The 21,759-nt window shown below is 43.4% G+C and overlaps 1 protein-coding gene across 3 annotated transcripts; it reads left to right on the forward strand.

The window, feature by feature from the left end:
* Positions 1-843: 843 nt before the first annotated feature.
* CEP63 (centrosomal protein 63) lies at positions 844-17,019 on the forward strand. 3 transcript variants are annotated; one of them, XM_084291726.1, is made up of 13 exons: positions 844-1,017; positions 2,039-2,134; positions 4,398-4,523; positions 5,389-5,502; positions 7,898-8,134; positions 8,362-8,507; positions 9,302-9,436; positions 10,061-10,175; positions 12,060-12,257; positions 12,664-12,750; positions 13,212-13,414; positions 13,983-14,307; positions 16,566-17,019. In XM_084291726.1, the coding sequence occupies exons 1-13, from the start codon at positions 880-882 to the stop codon at positions 16,722-16,724; spliced, it is 2,079 nt and encodes a 692-aa protein (XP_084147852.1). In that variant the 5' UTR covers positions 844-879; the 3' UTR covers positions 16,725-17,019. The 3 variants fall into 3 exon arrangements, with proteins under 3 accessions (XP_084147852.1, XP_084147853.1, XP_084147851.1); XM_084291727.1 differs by having other exon boundaries at positions 7,901-8,134; XM_084291725.1 differs by lacking the exon at positions 16,566-17,019 and adding an exon at positions 13,784-13,887 and having other exon boundaries at positions 861-1,017; positions 13,983-14,001.
* Positions 17,020-21,759: the final 4,740 nt, after the last annotated feature.

The following is a 21,759-nucleotide window of genomic DNA, read 5'->3' on the forward strand; positions in this document are numbered from 1 at the left end:
AACCTATTGATTTCCATTTCTTTTCAGTGCTTTCTGTTTGACAGGCAAATTAAAGGGGTGAAGATCGTCATGGAGTTCACTGCCCTCTAGGGCTGTATCTTGCAAGCCTTAATATTGTCCCTGGCTTAGCAGCTTGTGAAGTTTCAGAGGAGTTAGTTGTATTGGCTTCAATAATTACTGCACCAAATTAGAAACTGCAGCATCACTAGGGAGCAGACTCTCCCCATTGGATTGAGAATGTTTTATTCTTCATTATCATGTTGTCATCCAACCCCCTCTACTTAGGGGTTTGTCTGCATTTGTGATAAACTTTTGTTTTCGGGAGCTGATAGCTTGGCTGTAAGATTTCTCTGGTGACTGAAACTTAGTATAAAATGCCTCTGTCTGGAGAGCAATTAAGACCAATACAAAATGTGGATATAACATGTTCTGGTTTGCCTTGATAATGCATACTACCAAGACAAAAGTATTTATAGGTGCTTGTTATGTGGTGAGTAGAAGGCAAAACACCTTCCATTTTAAAGTGTATAGGTCATTTGTTCTGACTGGGATTTCAAAAGTACTCTTCATTGGTCATTGTCAAATGTAAGTTTCTGCTCAGTGATATAAACGTACCAGTTGTGAGTTAGTGCGTTAGACAATTGGGTGAACGCATTAAGTATTCCATAAATTTCTCTGCAAGCTGACTTGCATAGACTTCACAGTACTGCAGTGTAGCTTGCAGTGCTGGTGCCTTTAGGGCAAGTCGGTTTGTTCTGCTGACTTCACTGGTGTGGGGGTGCTGGACCTGTGTGGGGTGGTGCCTGCTTTGTGACCTGAAGCTCTTTCCCTTCCAGCGGTGGGTTCTTGACTTCCTGCGAGGCTGAGCTGCAGGAGCTGATGAAGCAGATCGACATTATGGTGGCTCACAAGAAGTCTGAGTGGGAAGGTCAGACACAGGCTTTGGAATCTTGCTTGAGTGTTCGAGAGCAGGAGCTTTCCTCAGCCAGGGCTGCTCTGGAGGAAAAATATAAGGAGGTACTGCCTCTGGTTTATTGCTTCCTGATCAGCATCCACCTGTGTGTTTTGCATGTTACAATACAATATAAAGACTGAACCTCAGTTTCAGAGTCTGCTGACTTTGCATGGACCTGTATTTTAGTTAGTTTCATCAGATTTGATTCAGATTTGTTTGTTTAACTGCCAGGCCAAAACAAAGGATTAACTTTAGCAAACAGCTATGCTAAGCAAAACAGGAGCCTGTCTCATGACTGGAAATCAGCACTCAAATTTATAAAGGAGCCTGTTGGACAAGGGTGTCCAGTTCATAATTCAACCAAAGTCAGATGATGAGCTCTCTAAGGGTTGGCTGAAGTTGGTGCAAGTTGAATGGCCAGAGTTTCTAAAGAGAACCCAGAGGTGCTGAATCTGGATACAGCAGTAGCCAACAGCCTTGCAGCCTGCATGCATGGGCAGAAAAATGTTTAGTGGTGTAAACTAGACCAAGATGTTGGTGAGAGTTTTTCTGAGGGCTATTTTATGCAGGTCAGGTATTGTAGCCTCTATCTGAAGACTGAAGGAAATGTAATAAATTTATTTATTAGTGTAGAAGCATCAACATGTGACGTTTCTGCACAGGATGTGGAGCATTGGCTTTCTTTTGTACAATGAGTTTCTGTATCTTTCTGTGGATCAGATAAAATCAGCAAGAGTCAAGGAGGCAATATGATGAAAATGATAGAGAAAAATACCATTTTCTTTCAAGCCAAAACTGTCATTTTTGTCCCCAAAAATGAAAGCCAGAAACTGGTTGAAAGCAAGAGGCCAGAACAGAAGCAGTTCTGGTCCCAGCCAACCAAAGATTCAGGCATAAGCTTACTCTGGTTCATAGTGAGCGACCCCATTGAAACATCCAGTTGCTAGGAGATTGAGGGTCTCTTAGCATTCATTTGCCACTCCCTCTCCTGTGTATATTTATGAAATGAAAAGTAATCCCTGTATTTACTGACAATGAAGTCTGTTTCTATTTTATTCATCTGCATTTTGATTTGTCGTTCAGGTTGGCATGTTGCGTCAGCAGCTAGAAGACATGGAAACAGCCAAACAGGACTTGGTTAGAGAATACGAACAGCAACTAAAGAAATTTCAAGAGGAAGTAAGTTTCAAAAAGAGAGGATTGGTTTTTGGTTCCCAGCTGACATATGATCTGATAGGTAAAATACTTTGCATCATTGCTGTTGTTTAAATGTCATGGTTTTAAAACTTCCCATTCTTTGGATGTTTATGTTCTTAAAAAAAGAGAGCATTGCACACATACAAAGTGGTATTTTTATGCTTCGATAGCCCTGTTTTTTAGCACTTGGGAGGAACTCCGTGGCAAAGAAGACTGTTGGAGTAGAAATGTGTAGTAAGTGTACTGTTGCAATTTTCATGTGTTAGACATCTGCAGAAGTTTACTGCAAAAATTTCCTGTATTTGCCGATTCTAGTCACCATAGTGCTTATACAGAAGTTGCTATGGGTACAGGCAGCAGCAGTTTGCTCCTTCAGCATTTCATGAAATTAAAATGGGGTGGTGGTGTAACTGGCCTTGATTGTATGAAAAAAATGAGACGAGATTGGTATGCAGTCTCATCATCTTTCTGCCTCCATTCATTCTGATTTTTTTTTGATGCGGATTTTGTTCTTCCAAGGCATATTAGTCTTAATATGCTTAATAAAAACTAAGTGCACTTGGAAAATATTTTGAAAAAAACAGTTTCAGAGCTTTCATCTCAAAAAGCTTGTTCACCGCAAGGAGATACACACGCAATATCCTGCAGGTAGTACAGCAGCATTCCATGTTTATGCCTTAACTCTTTGCCTGTCTCCACTTGCTTGTCAGAAGCAGCGAGTAAATGGCATGAACAGCTAGTAGAGCGCTCACCTTTTTTCTCTGGAGGGTTGGGCCTGGTTCATACTCGCTGTAAGCTGTAAGTTAAATTAATTTGGTAGTCTTAGCTTTGACGATGGAAAGCATCTGTCCTCATTTAAAACACCTTACTGTTCAGTATGATTAACAGTGTTCATTCAGTAGATGTTCCCACTGGAATAGTGGATAAGCTGCAGAGCAAAGCTGAGGTGCATTGGCAGATCTGCCTAAATTGTGAAGGCTAAAATAAAGTGTGTGTTGTGGTTAAAATTGCAATGCGTTGGTGTTTTACGCACCAAGTATTAATGTAGATGACATTAAGCTGCAATATTCCTCGGTCTTCTGTTGCTAATGCTGTTTGGGGAAATTCTTTCTATCTCAGTTTACCACAATTACCAGTAAAATTACAGGTACAGTGTCCAACTCACTGAGGTTGTTGAAAGAATAAACCACTGCTTGTAATCTCCTGACTCGTTTGGCAAAACATGTTCACCTATTAACTCTAAGCCTGTGCATCTGTCCATTCCCATTGAACGTGCCGAAGTACTGTGCTGACTCAGGGCACTGGAGAACCTTTTGTGACCGGTGTGTGGGACTGAATCATGAGGCCTTGATTCAGACGTTTGTTCTCACAGTCCTCCTGTTTATCCGTGAGCTTAGGTTTCTCCATCGTTTCCCAAAATGGGTATGATGTCTTCTCAAATTCATGTGACCATGAAGTGGAAACTTAATTTATTTAATAATTGAGTTGAGGGAGCTCATCAGATGGAAAATGCTGTGTGAGTTGTAAGTGATTGTTTGCACAGAGGGTCATTTTAATGTCAAGAGTTTTTTCCTCATTCGTGCTTCTGATAAGAGTTCAGCTTTCTAGCAGTAGGCGGAGGAGTGATATTTTCTGTTGGCATGCTCCAGTCATTGTGAAATGCACAGTGTATCTAAGCAGAAAATGACAGATGAAGTAGTGTTAATATTATGTATAATAGCAATTCTCAGATCTTCCTTCTGCCAAGTGGAAGAGTTCCAGTCCCCACCTGAGCTTCGCTTTAACCTTGAAGAAACTGTGTAGGACTCCCGCCTGCCCCTGTTTGGCATGGTGTGCCCCACCACAGGAGATGGAGCACAGGTCCTGCTGCTGCTGCTGCGGCTGGGAGCCACCTGTAGAGAGAGGAGGTACCACGCTGTAGCTACGTTACCAGCTACAAGTAAACCTCCATCTGATCAATATTTTAGTCATGCTTTAATTGTGATAAGACAGGGGTCTAATTGGAGCTGCTGATGTCATGACTTAAGTGTGGCATCTTGCTCCTCTTATATAACTCAGCGTATTTTGTGATACTATCAGTATAATAGGCTCATTATACAAATATAAATCTTCATTTGCAAGCTGTGTGGCCTTGATTGGGGGAATTGTTTGCGTGAAACCATTTTGTATGCCTTCCCTCAAAATGCTATTTAATTCTTGCCTGGTGGCCTTGAACGAAGTTGTCCTTTTTACTGAACTCCTGCAGTTAGCTAGGCTGAGAAGAAGCTATGAGAAGCTGCAGAAGAAACAAATGAGAGAAGCTAGAGAAGAATGTAACAAGAGACAAGGAGATGACCAGTTTGAAATGAGACGACTGACCAGGAAGCTGGAGGTAAGTAGTTCGAAACCAATTGCTAATCGATTCGCACGTATGAACTGACTTTCTGGGCTTCACTGGTGACTTTGAGTAGTGAACTAGGAAGTGGACTGTGAATCCTGGTTAAAAGGTGCTCTCCATCTAGCTCTTCTCAATTACTTGTGTAATAAAGACTGTTGGCTGCATTGAGGCCTCTAAGTACACAGGATAAACTATTTCGCTGTTCCTAATCTTTGAATAAATGAAAGGAAGAAAGTGCTGGAAGAGTAATTAATTATGTGAGTGGAATAATTCCTGTGTGGTGAGGTTGTCATCTCGCTTCTTCGAGAGGGGAAGAGCTACTTATAAAACTTCTCAACCATGTTTCGTCTTTTAATCTTCCTGCTATGCAGAGCTCAACCGCACTCAATTTTCTTCTAATGTACCCTGTAGATGTAGCTGACAAATGCATCTGACTGATGGCAGTGTCCTATTTGTGGAGCAGAGGATAGCATTAAAACTCTGTAGTTAATGGTTGCCATCTTTGTGACTTCAATAGCAGCCTGTCTTGGAAGCTAAAGCCGGCCTGAATTGTTAAACCTCTGACAACAAATCCATGAAACTAGCCATGAATCTTTTAGCACTTAACATTTGTAAACAGCAATAATTGACACTGACGTTCATCTCGAGAGGGAGGGAAATACAAGCAAGCACAGTATGTGAGGGGCTTTGTACCGCTGAGTTGGTGCATCAAATGACTGGCTAATGGTATCCCCGCTGTGGGGAAAGGTGCGTGAGGATATGGTGGAGAGAGAAAGCAAACATGGATATGACCTGGAAGGGGGCAATCTTGTCAACTGAGTGGATGTACCGCTCTAAGCCACCCCTGCTGTCCTTGCAGGAGTTTCGTCAGAAATCACTTGACTGGGAGAAGCAGCGTTTGCGTTACCAGCAGCAGGTGGCATCGCTGGAAGCACAGAGGAAGGCTTTGGCTGAGCAGTCTGAGCTCATTCAGGTACAATTAATATGTGCTGAAAGTTTTTTTTTGTTTTGTTTTGTTTGTGGCAGCAGGTGGGAGAGCAGGGAGGAGGGAAGAGGGAGAGACTAATGAAATCTCTCAGGCTTGAATCCAGTTTAGGCTGCCATTGAAATGACTTTTAATGTCCCAGTGGAATAAGCTTTACTTTGTATAAGTGCTGTATGGAAAAAAGATCTGGAGTCTATCAAAAAAGGTTAGACAAACCTCTTGCAGCTCTCCCTCCCCCAACTCCAATTAGCAGAGAAGGCAGTAGGTTGAAGCTTTCCCTGAGAGGCAGAAACCACGACATACAACTCTTTAAAATAGCCATTACATCAAGTCATCTAGTTCAAAGCTATTTACCTGCCAGTAGCTAAATATGTACCTTGTAGGTCCAGCTCAGAGGATGATGCTGGAAAATAGTCTTCCCCTACAACAGATACTTCAAAGTACTGAAGTAACAGCATTTTTCAGCCCTGTTTTTTATTTTTATTGTTGGTCTCCTAAAAGCAAGAAGTAATGGGGCTGCTGTTCCTGAAAAGCTAATCGTTCAGTGAGTTAGTGGTGCTGCAGCAGAGCAAGATGAATTGACCTAGAGCACAGCTGTGAAGTCACACTGACACAATCACAGCAGACACTGATAAGAAGCTCTTGCTGGGGACTTTACACTTAATGGGCTCCTGAATTACTCTTGAGTGGAAGCTCCTGCAAGGAGGAAGTTTGTGATGACAGGATTGAAGCTGGCTCTGACAGGGGCTTTGTGAGAGGCTGACACTAGTAGATCTACAAATGCAGAGAGAGTCGTTGAGCAGAAGGTCTTGCTGCTCTGCTGTCTTTTTATCATTGATAGCTCAATTGTCTGAGAACAGATGTGTCCTTGGAGTGCAGGCTGGTATACTGGAGCACAGAGGAACTCAGTGTGCAGCAGAAGAACAGACATTTGGGGACATTTTTCCTAAGCAGTGTAGGTGAGTTAGGTGCATAGTTGCTGTGAACAGACTGCCTGAAACCTTAGTTTCTTTGAAAAGCCCAGCATGAAACTACTAAATTCTTGTCTTGGATGTTTCTATGCATTTTGTATGCTTGGTTGCTTTTCTGGCACAAGGTCAAGCTGAGATCTGTGACCGTGGAGTACTCTCTCTTTCCCTGCTTTCAGCTGGGTCCCCCTCATATCTTTCAGCGTAGTTAAGGGAAGCCTGCCATTCTCATCCAGTGATGAGCATCTCTCTGTAACACCTGCAGCCCTTAAAGTCAACAGGTGAAACTTGCTTTCTGTGCTGCTCTGCATGTTCGGTGGCTGGAAATAAGAGAGAGCTTATATATTTTCCTAATGCAGAAACAAATGCTCAGGTAGTCTGGCACTCTGGTTTATTGGGCTGAGAAAGGCTATACTTTAAACTGTTGCCCCTCTTGATTACATTTTCTGTCATGACTATTCAAATAATGAAAAGGCTGTAATCAAAATTATACCATAGTCTTCCAAACGCACAGTTACTATAGTTTTCTCAGTTATGAGGCATTATGTGTCAGGCAAGTGGTGATTCTGAAACTGGCAGGAATTGCTGCTCTTAGAAATTGGGAGTAAAGGACTACTCAAATATTTTGTTTCAGCCCTTAAAAATTATAAGGTACTATACAAAAGGAAATACACCAAGTGAATATTCTTAGAAGCTTACATGAGAGCTGGGTTGTTAAATTTCACCAATTAACTATGTGGAAAAAATGCTATGAAATAAAGTATCATGCTTGTAAATAATAGTGCATGTATTGTTTGCTAGTCATATGTTCCTTACGCTATTACGTTTTTTTGTCTGCTGCTAAAACAATAAAACATTCAAAGTGAGCATTCTAGCAGGGTGTTAGAACCAGATTATTTACTGCATAAAGCAAAGCGTAATTGGTGGTTGTACCCAGTTCAGTTTTTGATCTTTTTTTTTTTTTTTCCCCCCCTTATTGTGCACCAAGAGCTGCTTTCTGTCCTAGCGTGGAATTAATGATGGGGTAATCTCTAGCTTGTGTATGGCATTTGCAAACCTTACATGCTGTCATTTCTTCTGGTCTAGCCTTAGGTTAATGGGCAAAAATATTAAGCAGCTTTGTTCTTAGTTCATACCTGGACAACTTGAGTGATTTGAGATCCTCTTTTCTGGGATTCTCTTTGAAACCCTTTCAGAATCAGAGAGGCCTCTCATTTATTTTTAATTCTGTCTAGCTTCAGAACTACCTTACCTTGTAACCCTGGAATAATGCTTTCCTTCATTCCCTGAAAGGTAATCATGCTTACTTCAAGGATGTGACTTGTTGTGCAAAGAAACTAATGGTTGTTTCGAATTCAGGTTTGATGTACTGTACTATTGAGAATTTCACTTTCATACATACCGATTACTGTTAGCAGACTCAGCTTGCCAATAGGAAGCAGATTCTGGAGTCAGTGGAGCTGGCTAGCCGATCGGAAATCCAGCACTTAACTAGCAAGCTGGAGAGGGCCAATGATGCTATCTGTGCCAACGAGCTGGAGGTGGAGAGGCTTAACATGAGAGTGGATGATCTGACTGAAAACAATCGGATGATTCTGGAAGATCAACAAAGAGTTCAAGAAGAACTAAGGCAATCCAAGAAAATGTTAGAGGTCAGTGAAGGAATTGTTGGGAACCTGCATTTAAAGCAGTGAGCCTTTGTAAGCCTTCTAGAGCCTTTGTGAAGTGCCTCATTGGCCTCAAAGCTGGCTTTGTACCCATGTGGTGCTCCTCACTATTTTCAAGGGTTCTTTAGAAATCTGTTCAACCTCTCTTCTCATTACAACAATCTGATCTAGTCTAGTCCATCTTGCAACAATCATTTCTTTCTCCCCTGCAGGTGTTACAGGATGAGAAGATGGAACTGAGAGCCACCTTGCAGTCTCAGGAAGATTTCATTGACAGCTCCAAGCTGCACCAGGAACAGTTGCAGAAAGAGCTGGCCAGAGTGACTGAAACTCTTCACACGAAAGAACTCCTCATCAGGTAACATCTGTGCTTCACTGGTACTTATGCTCTTGCATCCAAATCTATATGCCAGTTTCTTCCACTGAGAAAAGAAGCAGCATTTTCATAGAGCTGGCTCTGTATCACTTGGAATACAGGGTAGTATACAGTAGTTTCTCACAAGTGCTGTGCCTCCTTGCAGTATTTGCCAGTTTGCATTGCTTTTGATTCTCAGCAGAGTGTGGAAGGAATCAGCTTTCTACTCAGCTAGCTTTCTGGGGACAGCACAGAGCTTCTGAGCATGGTTTACTTCTTTTTTGTGTGTGTGTGTTTATGTGTGCTGGAGGACTTTCAGGTTTTGGTACTGAGCTTACCAATGTCAGTGGAAGTTCTCAGTGAATTAATGATGTAAAATGAGGGCCCTGGTAAGGTAACACATGTGAGAAGATTATCTCGGCCTTTCCCTTCTGCGCTGGCAACGTGCAAAAGCTAGAGGGTTCCAATGGCCATGTCAAAACACGTTGGCTTATGTTACCTGGCCGCCACACAGTTTCCTGTGAGCAGTTACTGGGTGTCTGCTGATGGCAGTGGAACTGCCTGGTTCAGGGAGGCCAACATCAAATTGGATGCAGTCCTATTCAATCACCCTGAACTCGAAAGGGAGCTGTCCTCTAGCTGACATGTTTATGTATTCACAGTGCACACGTGTCACCTAGTGTTGGGTTTTGTGCAGTTTTCAGAGAATTCCAAGCAGATAGTGATTGTGTTTCCTGTATTGGTGTAATCAGGCATAATGGTTTTCTACTGAAACTAAATTTCATGTTTCTGGTTAGGGCCTTGGAGGAGCGCTTGCAGGAGAAGCAGTTGTCTTCTCCCGGGCTAGAGCTGGAGCATGTACTCCTGCAGCTGGATGTTGCCCAGAAGAAGGAACAGCACTTACAGTCAGAGGTGACTCACCTTGAGAACAGGTAGCTGACTGCTTGCTTCCCCTGAATGTGCAATGAAACTTGGATAATAATGTAATACCTAATGTGTTGTATTCATCAAATTAACCAGGCCCACTGATTTTTGTAGGCTTTTAAAAATATTAAAGGGCTAAAGAAATCAAATGTTATTCATTTTGCAGTTTAATAGTGAGACTGTTTTGCTAATTGGCTGGCTGCTTTTCACTGCACACTGTGGGTGTTTTCAGTATGTTGGCTTGCTTAGGCTTAGCACTTTCATTTGTAATAGGTTAGGGAGCCTTTGTTAGGCAGCTGGTAAGAAGCAGATCTAAACCTGTGAAATAAGAATTATAAACAAGTTTTCCTTTCTGAATTTGTGGTTTTCAGACAAATGTTTGCATGGGAAGTTGGTAATCTTATTATGACAAAGAAGAAAACAAGAAACCACTGTATCTATTAGATCAGCTTCCTTATTCCTTTTAAAATGATTTTGGTACAGAAACCCAAAGGATTGCTAAGGAACTTCTAGGTTAGAGTTCAGTTTCTGTTGTGACAGACATAGGAGACTGCTTGGAAGATCAAAGTTTCTCCTGACCATGTTCTCCTTCTTGGAGTATTCTAATCCGTAGTTTTACATTTGGCATCTAGCCTGGTGTCTTCAAATGCAAGGTGTGTACAGCTGAGTGAAGAGCTGGCTGAGAATATCAAAGAGCTGCAGTCAATGGAAGAACACCATACTGAGTCGAAGGCAGAGATTAAAAAGGTAACGTCGCTTTGTTCCTGGAGAGTGGGAAAGGCGTTGTGGAGTCAGCCGTTCTCTGTGCGTGTCATGTGCCTCAGCAGAGACTGTGGTGCACTGTTAGCAAAGCTGCAGAGGGGATCCAAAGCCGGGAGTGCTGTGGAGGCAGGGTTATGCTAAAGAGTAAGGAGAAGACCTGAAAAGGGGGAACTGAGAGGATGGTTTCTCAGGTTTCTGTACGTGGCTGTGCAGTTGACTTTGTGAGCCTCTCTTAGACCTGTTTCTTATGTTGCACAGTGCTTCTCTGCATGTGGAGATACTCTTATTGATGCTGTAAGGGCGAATGTGCAAAGAAATTCAAACCTAGAATACTGAGCTTCTGCCTTCTACAGGCTCCCAACAGGATGAAGAACAGGGAAGGAATGGGTTCTGCTGTAATAAATGCTACCACACTTGAGATGTGGCTTCAAGTTGTGTTCTAGTCTGTATGTGAATAAAGGAGTTTGTTTTAGGCTTGATACCTAGATGTGAATCCAGGATCTGGAAAAAATAAGAGTAGCTTATATGCCATGAAACCCCACCCTAATGCTCTATGCACCCTGGGGGAGCAGGCCCTCCAAAAGGCTTGGCTTTTAAGAAGGGTCTAGAGCTTTTAACTGGAGCCAGGCTAGAGTAGAAACCTTATTGGACTTGAGCAAAAACCTCAGTTTTGTGAAAATTTTTTGTCCCATATTCAAAATGTATAGAGATGCAGATCCTGCCAGAGATGTGTACTTGGCTGCACATTTAAACAGCCACCCAATCAATGAATCTTCTGCAGGCTGTGAGGAGGAAAGAGATTTGTTACGGTTGTTTCTATTTTATATACTTGGGAGGCATTGAGGTGACATGGATATAAATCAATATATATATATGTGTGTGTGTGTGTATATATTGTGTATGGTATTTACATGGCTAGGCAGAGATCATCCGTTTCAGTTTTCTAAAATGTATGTAATTCTCAGCAAAATCCTGGAGGTTTAGGTGCTCAATATTTCTGGTTAATGGAATAAAATATTAGGGAAGAAATTACTCTATATTGTTCTGTATGTCACTGAATAAACCTTCGGTGTCCCTGCCAGAATATTGTATGCGATTCAGATCTGGCATCTCAAAGGGAATTTAATAAAACAAGGTAAGGTATGGAAAAAGAAGACCAAAAGGCTGGTGTGATTTTTATGGAAGGAACAGCTGAATGAAATGGGATTTACCAAACTGGAAAAGAGATAAATGAGATTGAAAGTACTAAAAATAAAGTCATGCCTGTCATGTGGAACATAAATAGGGAATGATTATTCTCTCATAATACGGGGACTAGTGGTCATCAAATAGAGTTATGAAAACAAAGAGGTATATTTTTACCCTGTGCATAGCTGGCTTGTGGAAATTTGCCATGGATAGCTTTAGTTGCTACAAGCTACCATTGAATCAAAAGTGTTTGGACACCTTCATGTTAGGAAAGTCTGGTTAGGGCTATTTAAAGATACCATCTCCAACTCAGGAAGGCAGTTTGGCAAACTGCGAGGTTATGTTATGGAAGTGTTACTGTGCTTGCCCAGTAACTTCATCGGGTCTCTGTTGGCCACTGAGGTAGCATGGTGAGCTAAAGGGGCTGTGATTTCATTGACTGTAGATCATCTTAAGTACTCCACAGCATGCATCTTGTCCCAGTTGGCAGTTTATGGTGTGAGAAAGGAGTGGGATGGGATGGTTTTCAATCAGGAAGGACAGGCATGCACTGGGGGGTTGTTACTTAGAGCTTTCTGTTTTCCAGTACTTAGTTTTCACATGACTGTATCCAACGCTTTGTCTGTCTTGCTGAAACATCTGTTAAAAGATCATGGGTTGTGTGTGCATATCTTCCTCCAGTTGAAAGAGCAGCTCTGCCAGGCTGAACAAACTCACAGAAGTGAGTTAGAAGGGATGAAAAAAGAAATCGCGAGACTGACACAAGAGTTACACCAGAGGGACATCACAATTGCATCTGCAAATGGTTCCACATCAGACCTAGAACAACAGCTGAGAACAGAAATTGAAAGAGCAGAGAGGAAAGCAGTGGAGCACAGGGTAAAAAACTCTTCTGCTGTCTCTTTAATGGAACAGAGGGCTTGGAATACTGCCCTACACTTTCTAGCTATGTTGAGTTTCTTTCTGTCTGCAACCTTTAAACAAAGACTTTGAGACTCTTCTGGTGAAATCTTCTGATTTTTGGTGAATCTATCTTCCTTCTTTTCAAACCTGTAACAGGCAGTCCTACAGAATTATTTGAGATCGATCATGTTATCTAGGTCTGGATGATGACATCTTTGGAAACCAAATAAATAATTGTATGCTGTTAGTTGCTTGGTCTTCCCTACAGTCTTGCAGGAATAATGGCTCAAATCTTGCAACTGAGGGTGGAAAAGGGCTGTGGGGTTTTGTAGGTATGTGTTGTGTTCTTTTTCTGAGCTGTTACTTGCCTCTGTCTCCTCAGGTAATTCTAGTTCAGCTGGAAACCTTGAGGCTGGAAAACCGTCATCTCTCAGAGATGCTGGAAAAAATGGAGTTTGGTATGCAAGAGGTATGCATGAGGGAACAGGGATGGGAAGCCAGTAGCATTGTGGGTCCCCCACCTAAATGTTTTCAGCTTAGGCTGAGAGGTTTGCATCTTAACTAAGTGAGGGAATCCTGGAATATACAGCTGGAAGAGGACTTGAGGTCATGTTTCTGCCTCTGGCCTCTGGGTAATGAGAATGACTACATCTGAACACCTCTTGGTCCATCTTTTCCTGACTGTTTTTAAAAGCATCATCCAGTGATGAGAAAGATTTCCTTTCCTAGGCAGATTAGCACATCTTGGCTAAATGCAGACACGATTAAGTCATATATAATTGATTTGCTCTTAGGAAAGCCGTGAAAATTTTGCCAGTCAAAACTGGGATGGTAGAATATGTTTTAGGAAGTCACTTCCCAGCCTTTGCTCTGGATTTAACTGTGGTATCTTGCCAAACAGAAGTTTTGACTTCAGCCCTTCTCTGTTAGGGAAAACATGTCACCCTGAGAGCACTCAGTGAAGGCTATGCTACTGAACTGAATAAACTAAAATTGGAGAACCAGCAATTGCAGAAGGATCTAGCAGAGGCCAGAGCAAAACTGGAGCTCACTACCCAGGTCTGCCAGGATGAACCCGAGGGCACTGCTCAGTTGCAAAGCGAAGAGCCCAAGACCAGGGATGTGCACTGCAGGTGAGTGTTGCATAACCCCAAGGATGCTGCTTCTATACTATGAAGGAAAATGGACAGTGTGGGGATGCGTGGGATTTTAATGACGTGCTGTAGGAACAGCATCTCTGTCCAGTATGTATGGGAGAGCACAAAGGGCTGCTTTGGAATCTGCCTTTATGCTTTAAGCAGCTCAATAGCTTTTAGTCCCAGCTATTTTGCATTCTGCAAAGCCAGCTAGTATTTGACTGCCTCTGTTCTAGATAGAGAAGCAGTATGTGCTGCTTTTGGTGAAAGGATTAGATTTGGCACATGCAGCTGTGCTTTTTTTTTTTTTTTTTTTTTTTTTTCAGTGCTAGGATGTGTGTATACTATAGCTTTTGATATCTACAGTAGCAGGAGAGTGAGAGAGAATTCCCTGCTGACTGGATGTGCATCTGGGAGTCGTATGGAAATGAGAGATAGCCAGTCTGGATTGCCAAGGCTATCAGTAAACTGTATGTTAATTGCTATTTCTGTGCAAGTTCTTGCTGAAATTCAGCTGTTACGAGGCAAACTGTCAGCCAGTTATGTTTTCAAACCTGCCTTGCAGGACAACTAGGGAATCACAGCACAAACATGATGAACAAACAGAGAAAACGCATCACAAGCCTGACAAGATTATTCAGCATCATCAAGGGGAGCCCCAGGGACGGAAGATCCAGCCTTTGCCTGCTGAAATGGGAGCTGTTATCCCAGAGACTGGTGAGCTAACCACCCAGACCAGCAGGAAGGGCTGCCTGGAGTCACCCACCCTTGCTTCGGATTCCTTGCAGGGAACAGATTCTTTGCTCCTTGTGGTGGATGACAGCAAAGGTTTTCCAGATGGAGCGTCTAAGAAGTGCATCGCAAATCATCAGCGAGAATCTGTGCCTTTGGTAAGCAGTTGCATAGAAGCTGTTTGCCATTCAGCTGCTGACAATATATCTGGGTTCTCATCTGGCAAGATTCACATCTTTGAGTCTGTGATCTGTCTGTGTGGTGCCTTGTTCTGTGAGCGTATGTCAAGCGTAAATCAGGAAAGAGAAAACAATGCTGGATGGCCATTACTTGGACAATGGGAGTCATGTAATTACTGTTCAGAACTCTCTGGGGAAAGGTTTTGTTTGCTGTAACTGCTAAGCTCATTCCAGAAGCACTTGGTTCTCTCCATACTGGTGATGTACATCAGTGTGTACCAGGACCTGCTTCTGTTGCTTCGGGATTCTGCTTGAGCTTTTGGTTTGGGACTGTAGTAAGGTGAGTCTGACTCCTCTGGGTGGGACTGCAGTAGGCAGCACCCTGCACTTGGAGCCATTTATGTCAGCTGATAGGAGAGCTTGAAATGAGTGCTCTACTGCACAAGTGGAGGTTGTAAATATAAAAATAACACCTTCTCTGTCCTCCTACCTCAGCTCTGCTGCTGAAGCACTTGCCCAACACACAGGAAACTTGGGCTCATTGCTTGCCTGAGGTGTTTAGGAGTGTATACCCCAGTGCCTCCTGCAGTTGCCAGTCTGTAGACAGATTTGAGCAGGGAAGGGAGGAGAATGGCAGAAGGACACAGACTAGTGTGCTGGAATTTGTCAAACCAGGGAGGTTTGTAGTAGTATAGGGAGGGTGGAAGCCTGGGTACTGGTCCTTGCTCCAGATGTGCTGCCCCTAGCGGTCTTTGGAGTTTTTTCTCCTCTGGTTGCGTGTTGTAAGCTGTGACAACAGGTATTTTTGTCTTGTGGGGACCCTGGAGAAGTCTCCAAGGCTCATGCGTGGGCAAGTGGAGGCTTGTCAGGTCTAAGTGGAAGCTCTTCAGATGGCAGGATTGGCATCAAAGTGCAAACAGTTCCACTTTAGGCCCTGAGAAGCTCTAGGGCTTGATGCTTTGTAGGAGAGAAATTGCAGCTATTTGTTCTGTATTTACTCAGAGGTAGAAACAAGATTTCTGAGGAAACACAATTATTCTGGTGTGATGACTGGGACTCCCTTCTCATGGTCAAGCTCCTGTGTCTTTAAATTAGTTCCTTTAACATCGAGAGAGGAGATTTCATGCCAGTAGGCAATAACAGAGCGGGAGAGATTTTCTTGCTGTTTGCAGCATTTTTTTTTGTTTTCCTTTGTTCCTGCCTGTTGATAGAAGGCCAGAAAACCATGAGACTCCAGGGTTGGGAAATAACCAGTTGTATTGTCTTGCCAAGACACTGAGGCAAGTTTTCTGTAATGGAAAGCAGCTCTGTTGTAATTCACCTGCCAGCCCCTGTGCAGGAAGCTTCTCTTCAACTCATTATTTAAGCTTAGTTTACAATGTTATTTTTGTAAGTTCAGAACTTGTGGGTAAGTGATGCGAGTAGCAGGAACAATTCTTGACTGTAAAGCAAAGAATCTGGAATAGTTCATTGACCATTGCTAGCCAAATTGAAGTGGCATTCAGTGAGCTGCGATGGGAGTTTGCCCTGTGCTTCCCCTGTGGGACTGTGGCAGACACCCATTAATTCAGGAAGAGGAGGTGTGTAAAAGAAAGATATTCCTGGTGCTGCTCCAGCCTGGCAGTTATCTCTCTTCTCTGGAACCCATATTCTGAGACGTTACCGCACACTGAGGTTTTTATGAAGGTGAGGAGCAAAATATAGACCTTAAGTGAGGCTGGACTAATGCTCCCAGGTCAAGGTGACCCTTGGGATTTTGTGGTGACCTTCTGTAGAGTTATGCGATGGTTGCACAAGCCACATCATTCCCTCTCATTATCTTAAGGGGAGGGGCTGGTGATTGAAGTGAAACTCCAGTTTCTCCAAAGTAAATAGCCAATTCCTGTTGATGCTTCTGGGGCCAGGGTTTCACCGTGAAGTGCAGCAGCCATGCAGGTACACGGAGAGCTTGCTTCTGTTCAGCTCTAGCCCCCAGTTGGCTCTGTGGGGAATGGCTGAAACGGAAAAGGTACGTGTGCCGAGGTACCAGCCTTACTCCCTGCACGTTGGCAAAAGCTTTGGAAGTATTTGCTGCTGCTTGGAGACTGTTGGGAGGGACATTTACACATGACACAAGTGTGAAATTCTGAGTGACATAATCCTTAGAAGTGTATTTAGCTGTGTGGTTTGCTGATCAGTAACATTTCTTACTGAAACTCAGAATGAAAGAATACCTTATACCCCTTTTTTCTCCTTAGTGCCCCCTGCCTACAGCTTCAGTTGGATCAATAGCTGCGAGGTACCTGGAAGAGGAAGAACTGAGATCCCAGCACATCCTGGAATGCCTGGATGCTCACATTGAGGAACTGAAAAAAGAGAGTGAAAAGATAGTGAGACATTTCGGACAGCAGGAGTAGTGTTTCTTCAAATGCACTGCTTTGAATGCTACTTTACTTGCATGGTTTCAAACTGCCCCTGAAGAAGGTACCTAAAAGCAGTTGCCACTGGGGCGAGTGAGAGGCCTTGCCTCCCACTCTGAGCTGGATCAGCAGCCTGGATGCCAAGGAAAGGAAACTCCTCTCTAAACGTTTGATCTGATGGAGGGCAGTACTCCCCCACAAGCCTTTAGTCAGCAGGCTGTGGGTCACAAGGCTACATCAGAGATATGTGTTTGTGCACTTGGTCAGATTATGGTGTTTTTAGAAGCATTTTCTATTTTTAATGTAAAGTATTTAAAGTGTATTTTATACATGTAAAAGCATTGAAATAAAGTAAAGTGGAAAACCATCCCTTTTCTTCTCTGTGGAAATTTACAGAGTGAATTCTGTGGCTTATGTTGCGATCTCATCAGGAACTATGATAAACAATTTTTCCATTCTTTCCCTCTAGCAGTGTTCTTCAAGAAATATAATTCCTTTTCCTTGAGTCCACCTGTATTTTCTCCAGTTACTTTTCCCATAGCGGAATTTCTTAATATTTCCTGGTTCATCTTGCAACTTGTGCACTTTACTGTTTGTATAGTATCTGGCTTCTTTATCTTGCTTGCACATTGCTTGGAGAACTACAAAACAACTGAGGAGTGAATAGCTGAATTCTGATTGTGGTCACAGCTCTTATAAGATAAAGAATAGTAGTTGGAAGTGGAAAATGAAATCGGGTGGGAGGGGAACCCGCAAACAAGAGAAATTCATCAGTACAGCAGATGTAATTGCAGCTGCTGTGTGAGCTGGTTATCAGCCTGCTTGTATCTAGGCAGTGTCTTGGACACTGCCCAGTCGGATTGAGCTGTGTCATTAGAATACATTCGAGATGTGTTTCTTCAGTCCTTTTGCAAGAAAAATTGTTAATGTGTTAACAGAGTTTGTTTTCTATGGACTTGCCTTTCTTCTAGGGGCATTCTGCAACTCTTCCTATGGTTGAGCCTTTACAACCTTTGTCCAGACAAACCTAGGCACGGAGGTGCTCCTTGTCCCTGTCTGTAAGTTTCCTGTTCCTTTCCATCAGCTTTACCTTGTCCTAAAACAGCTTAATGCTGTCAAGAACTAGGAATACAAAAGCAACCTATGCGTGCATAAAGCAGCCATCTGATGAGGTAGATGTATTCAGCAAAGATGATGCCTGCGTGCAGACTGCAACTCTTTGTTGTGCCAAAAAACAAGAATTGAAGAGGTGGAGGATTTTTGAATCAACGAGTTCTTTTATTTTGGCTTTCTTGTAGAGTTCTTTGAACAAGGATAAAACCTTCAAGTCCATTTTGAATTCTCTTTGTGTGGTCTCTGTAATGAGGCGTTCAGCTGCCCACAGCCGTGGACAAACCGTGGTCGTGTATTTTGCAAATAGTCAGCTTTGGCCTCAGTTCCTCTTCAGAGCTGCCCACAGGTAGGCATTCTTGGAACATCCACCTTAACTATCCCGATCTCAGGTAAGGACTTGTTGGTCATGAGGTGTTTTGACAAAAACTGAACAGCAAACCAGAACAAACTGCTGTATCCCCTTCCCCCATAGAGCCACTGAGCCTGTAGAGCCATGGAGCACCTGGTATGCCAGAACTCTTACAGATTCCTCACGTCCTCCAGCTGTGGCAGCATTACCATTTTTTAAATGATACCTTTCGAATGTGCCTTACAAATTATTTTATGTTTTTTGAAGACTTGATAAATTACTGAGTGTTGCATCATGCACTAAATGCTTTCAGAAGTTAGGAGACATTTTGACTCAGTATTTCTCTCCCTTCCACTGGAGAGACTCACCAATTCATCTTCATGTTGGCAGAAGTGAGCAGTGAAACTAAAGATGATCCATCAGTTCAATTAGGTATAATCCTGTAGTATTTATCAATTTCTAATACAGGTAACGAGCAGCTTCATTCATGGTGTTGGTTGTGGAAAAAAAAAAAAAAAAGTAAATTCCCTGCCTGCCTCCTCCCCCTCAAGTTTCCATGCTAGTGTACCACTTTAGCTCCATTGCAGCTTTCTCCCTTTTCTTAAAGGTCAGGAAGAATACTTGGGTGAAGGTCCACGAAAATGTGTGCTTTTTGAGTGGTGCACTTTTTTTTGGAAAAAATAATGTATGTTTCCATGTAGATTGACTTTAGGTGATCTTGCTTGTAAGATCTAGAAAGAAAACAGTATTCTAGGTGAAGGCCTCCGTGTTTCCTGGTATCCTTTTTTTTTTTTTTTTTTTTTAATTGCCTTAAAGAATTCCTGGGCATTGTTCCCCAAAGAAACATTGATTTTGTAGCAGGGGAGAAGGAGCTGCTAGTGAAGTCATGAAGAAAGCTGGCACAGATGCAGGTAACTGCTGGTTTTGCCAAAGCTGGTGCACGTGCTACGCAGCCTTCTTTGAGGTGTGATGGAAGGAGCAGTTACATTCATTCAGCAATGACTGGAAACGTAGAGCTTACTGCCTGAGACAACAGTCTGCATGGAGAAGTCTGATCAGAAATGAGGCTGTGTGGACTGAGCAGGTATGTGGCTTAAAATAAAGGATTACAGCGTGGTTTGTGGTGAGCCCTGTGCAGCGGGGACAGGATGTCTTTGGCTCTGAGGTGGAAATGGTGGGACAGAGTTTGTGGGGAGAAGACGTGCCTGAAAGCTCTTTTTCTCAGCTAGCTTAGCAATCCTTATTTTTGTTTTTCCAGGAAGAGGATTTGAGGCTTTTGTGATTCTTGGCAAACAGAAATGTGCCAGAGACCATATCTGCCTCGTAACTGGCTTGCACCTTGATGGAAGCAATCTGAGTACTTTTAAGCCTGTCTGGTTACACGGGCCAGTAGGACTGCGCTAGAGAATGTCTGGAGAGCCAGTTTGGAGAACCAGAGAATATAAAAACCAAATAATAATAAAATGTAATGAAACATTCCCAACATCCTTCCCTCTCTTGTGCCTTCTTTTTCTGGATCCGCTGTGCATGGGCAGCAGGAGGAGGCTGAGCAGGCAGCGTGGAGTTGTCTGAATTCATCATGCCATGTACCTGCTCCTCGTGGTGGTGCAGGGATTGCAGAAGCTGTCTGGTCCTAATGCGGTCCTAATGCCGGCCAGGGAGAACTCAGGCTGAAAGGGGAGAGCCGATAGTGCGGAGATAACGGAGAAGGGGCTTCCAGAGGTGTTCAGCCAGTGTTAAGTCTCGGCTATGCTGAAGAATGTGCATTTTTTTTTTTTTTTATGAGGGGGAGGAGGAAAAGACTCGTTTATCCTGGAGGGAGATGTCGCAGCAAGTACAGACTTATGAGGTGCTTTTATCTGGGGCTGCAGGGTTTCTCGGGCGTTATTTCTCTGCCTTTGCAGTGTCAGACATCCCTTGGAATAATCGCCTGGCCCTGACAGCATTATAATTAACAGGGCTGGAGAGGTTTTATTTTTTTTTTTTTGTCTTTGAACTCGTGCTTCCAATAGCACCAAAGAATTTCTTACACACTTGCAGGGCTGAGCCAGATGTTCGCTTTCTGCTAGAAATGTGGAAATTTGCTTGCAATATTCCCATCTGCAGCAGGGTCACATCTCAAACATGGGAAGCTGCTGCGGGCTCTGCCCGCTGTTAGCGTGCTGCAGATGTTCCTCTGTGGGCACCGCAGAGCTTTGGGCCACTTTTTGCTGTGAGGGGTTCAATGCTTGTGCCTACGTGTGCATGTACAACCACAGGTACCTGAGTTTTCAGCATTTTCTATGGGGAGGAGGGGGTACTCACCCGAGGCTGTGCCAGCCCTGGTGTGAGCCGATGCTGGTGCCCGTCACGGGGTCCCGAAATGCTGGTGTCCTCTGAGAGCCGGGGTGAGCGAGCACCAAATGTTCAGCAGGGATTGAGGCTGTTTCAGGTGCAGGGGAGCTGGCAGTTTGTGTAGCTCTGTCTGTTGGTGTGCGTGTAAGTGAACATCAAGCGTTTGTTTGCATGAAGGGTGTATGTAGTTTGGTGCCCGTGACCCTTTTATGTGGAGAAAGGGGGTTTCTTTTGGTTCCTAAGCACTCCAGGATGCCTCCTTATCCTCCTATTCTAAGAAGTGAAGGATTTGCGTGGATCAGCTTGGCACACAGAAAGAAAGCTACTGAAATGTGTCTTCCTTGAACTGAAGAGCGTGATCTAAGGAAAAAAGATCTCTGCTATGCACCAGGATGAGCTAGGGCAGTCTGAATTTAGAGAGAATGCTTGATTTAGCCTTCAAGGTCCTAGGCAATCAAAACATCCCGGAGTTTTGCTTGCATCCGTGCTGTTCAGTCTGTGTTGTTGCCCAGGGAGTGGATACCTGCTGGGCTCCGAGGCTCATTAGTGGCCCTGCAGCAAGCTGCTGCCAGTTTTTGAGGGCAAAGACACTTAGCTGTTTGAGGAGGACTTAAAACTTACTTTCCTGTCATGTGTGTAGCCTCCTTGTCTCAAAGTACAAATGAACCCAAAGCATTGCTTTGCTCCTGGCATCCTACAGTAAGCTTGGTTAGCTTACGCTTCGTGTTTATTCTGGGAGCTCACGTCTCTGACAGCCTGTGTCCTCACCGAGGTTCTGCTACATGAGCGTGGCTCCCAGTGCCCTGCACACTCACTGCACCTGCTTCAAGCCGGGGCTCAAGGCTGCTTGCCTCCAGCAAAGCAAATCCCACACAGGAACAACCTGCGGATCTCGTGCAGAAAATGCAGTGCCTTTGTGAGGAGGAACTTGTATCATTTGGTCAATGAAATAGAGTGCAACAACAAAGCAGATTTATTTCAAATTCAAGCTCAAACATAATATCTGCCAGGCCGCACTAGCACAGACATTTGAGTTTTATGGATCTCGTGGTGTGTATTTGTGGTGAGATCCACTAGAAGACCACCTTGCATGTGTATGATTTTTCCAAGAGCATAGCACTGGATGTTTTTTTTAATATGATAATTATGTCACTTGGCCTGCTGTTCCATTTAGCACCTTAAGTTCTTTAGTTCCAGTTTTGCATATACCAGTCAGACGAATGAGTGATTTCTGAA

Source organism: Netta rufina (genome assembly GCF_964035555.1).
Source record: "Netta rufina genome assembly, chromosome: 9".
Lineage (NCBI taxonomy): Eukaryota > Metazoa > Chordata > Aves > Anseriformes > Anatidae > Netta > Netta rufina.

Bases quoted from the DNA above. Each gene is read 5' to 3' on its own strand.
- CEP63 (XM_084291726.1), top strand. From the start codon at position 880: ATGAAGCAGATCGACATTATGGTGGCTCACAAGAAGTCTGAGTGGGAA. The intron at 1,018-2,038 runs GTACTGCCTCTG...TTTGTCGTTCAG, and splicing joins TGGAGGAAAAATATAAGGAG to GTTGGCATGTTGCGTCAGCA. The intron at 12,751-13,211 runs GTATGCATGAGG...CTTCTCTGTTAG, and splicing joins TGGAGTTTGGTATGCAAGAG to GGAAAACATGTCACCCTGAG.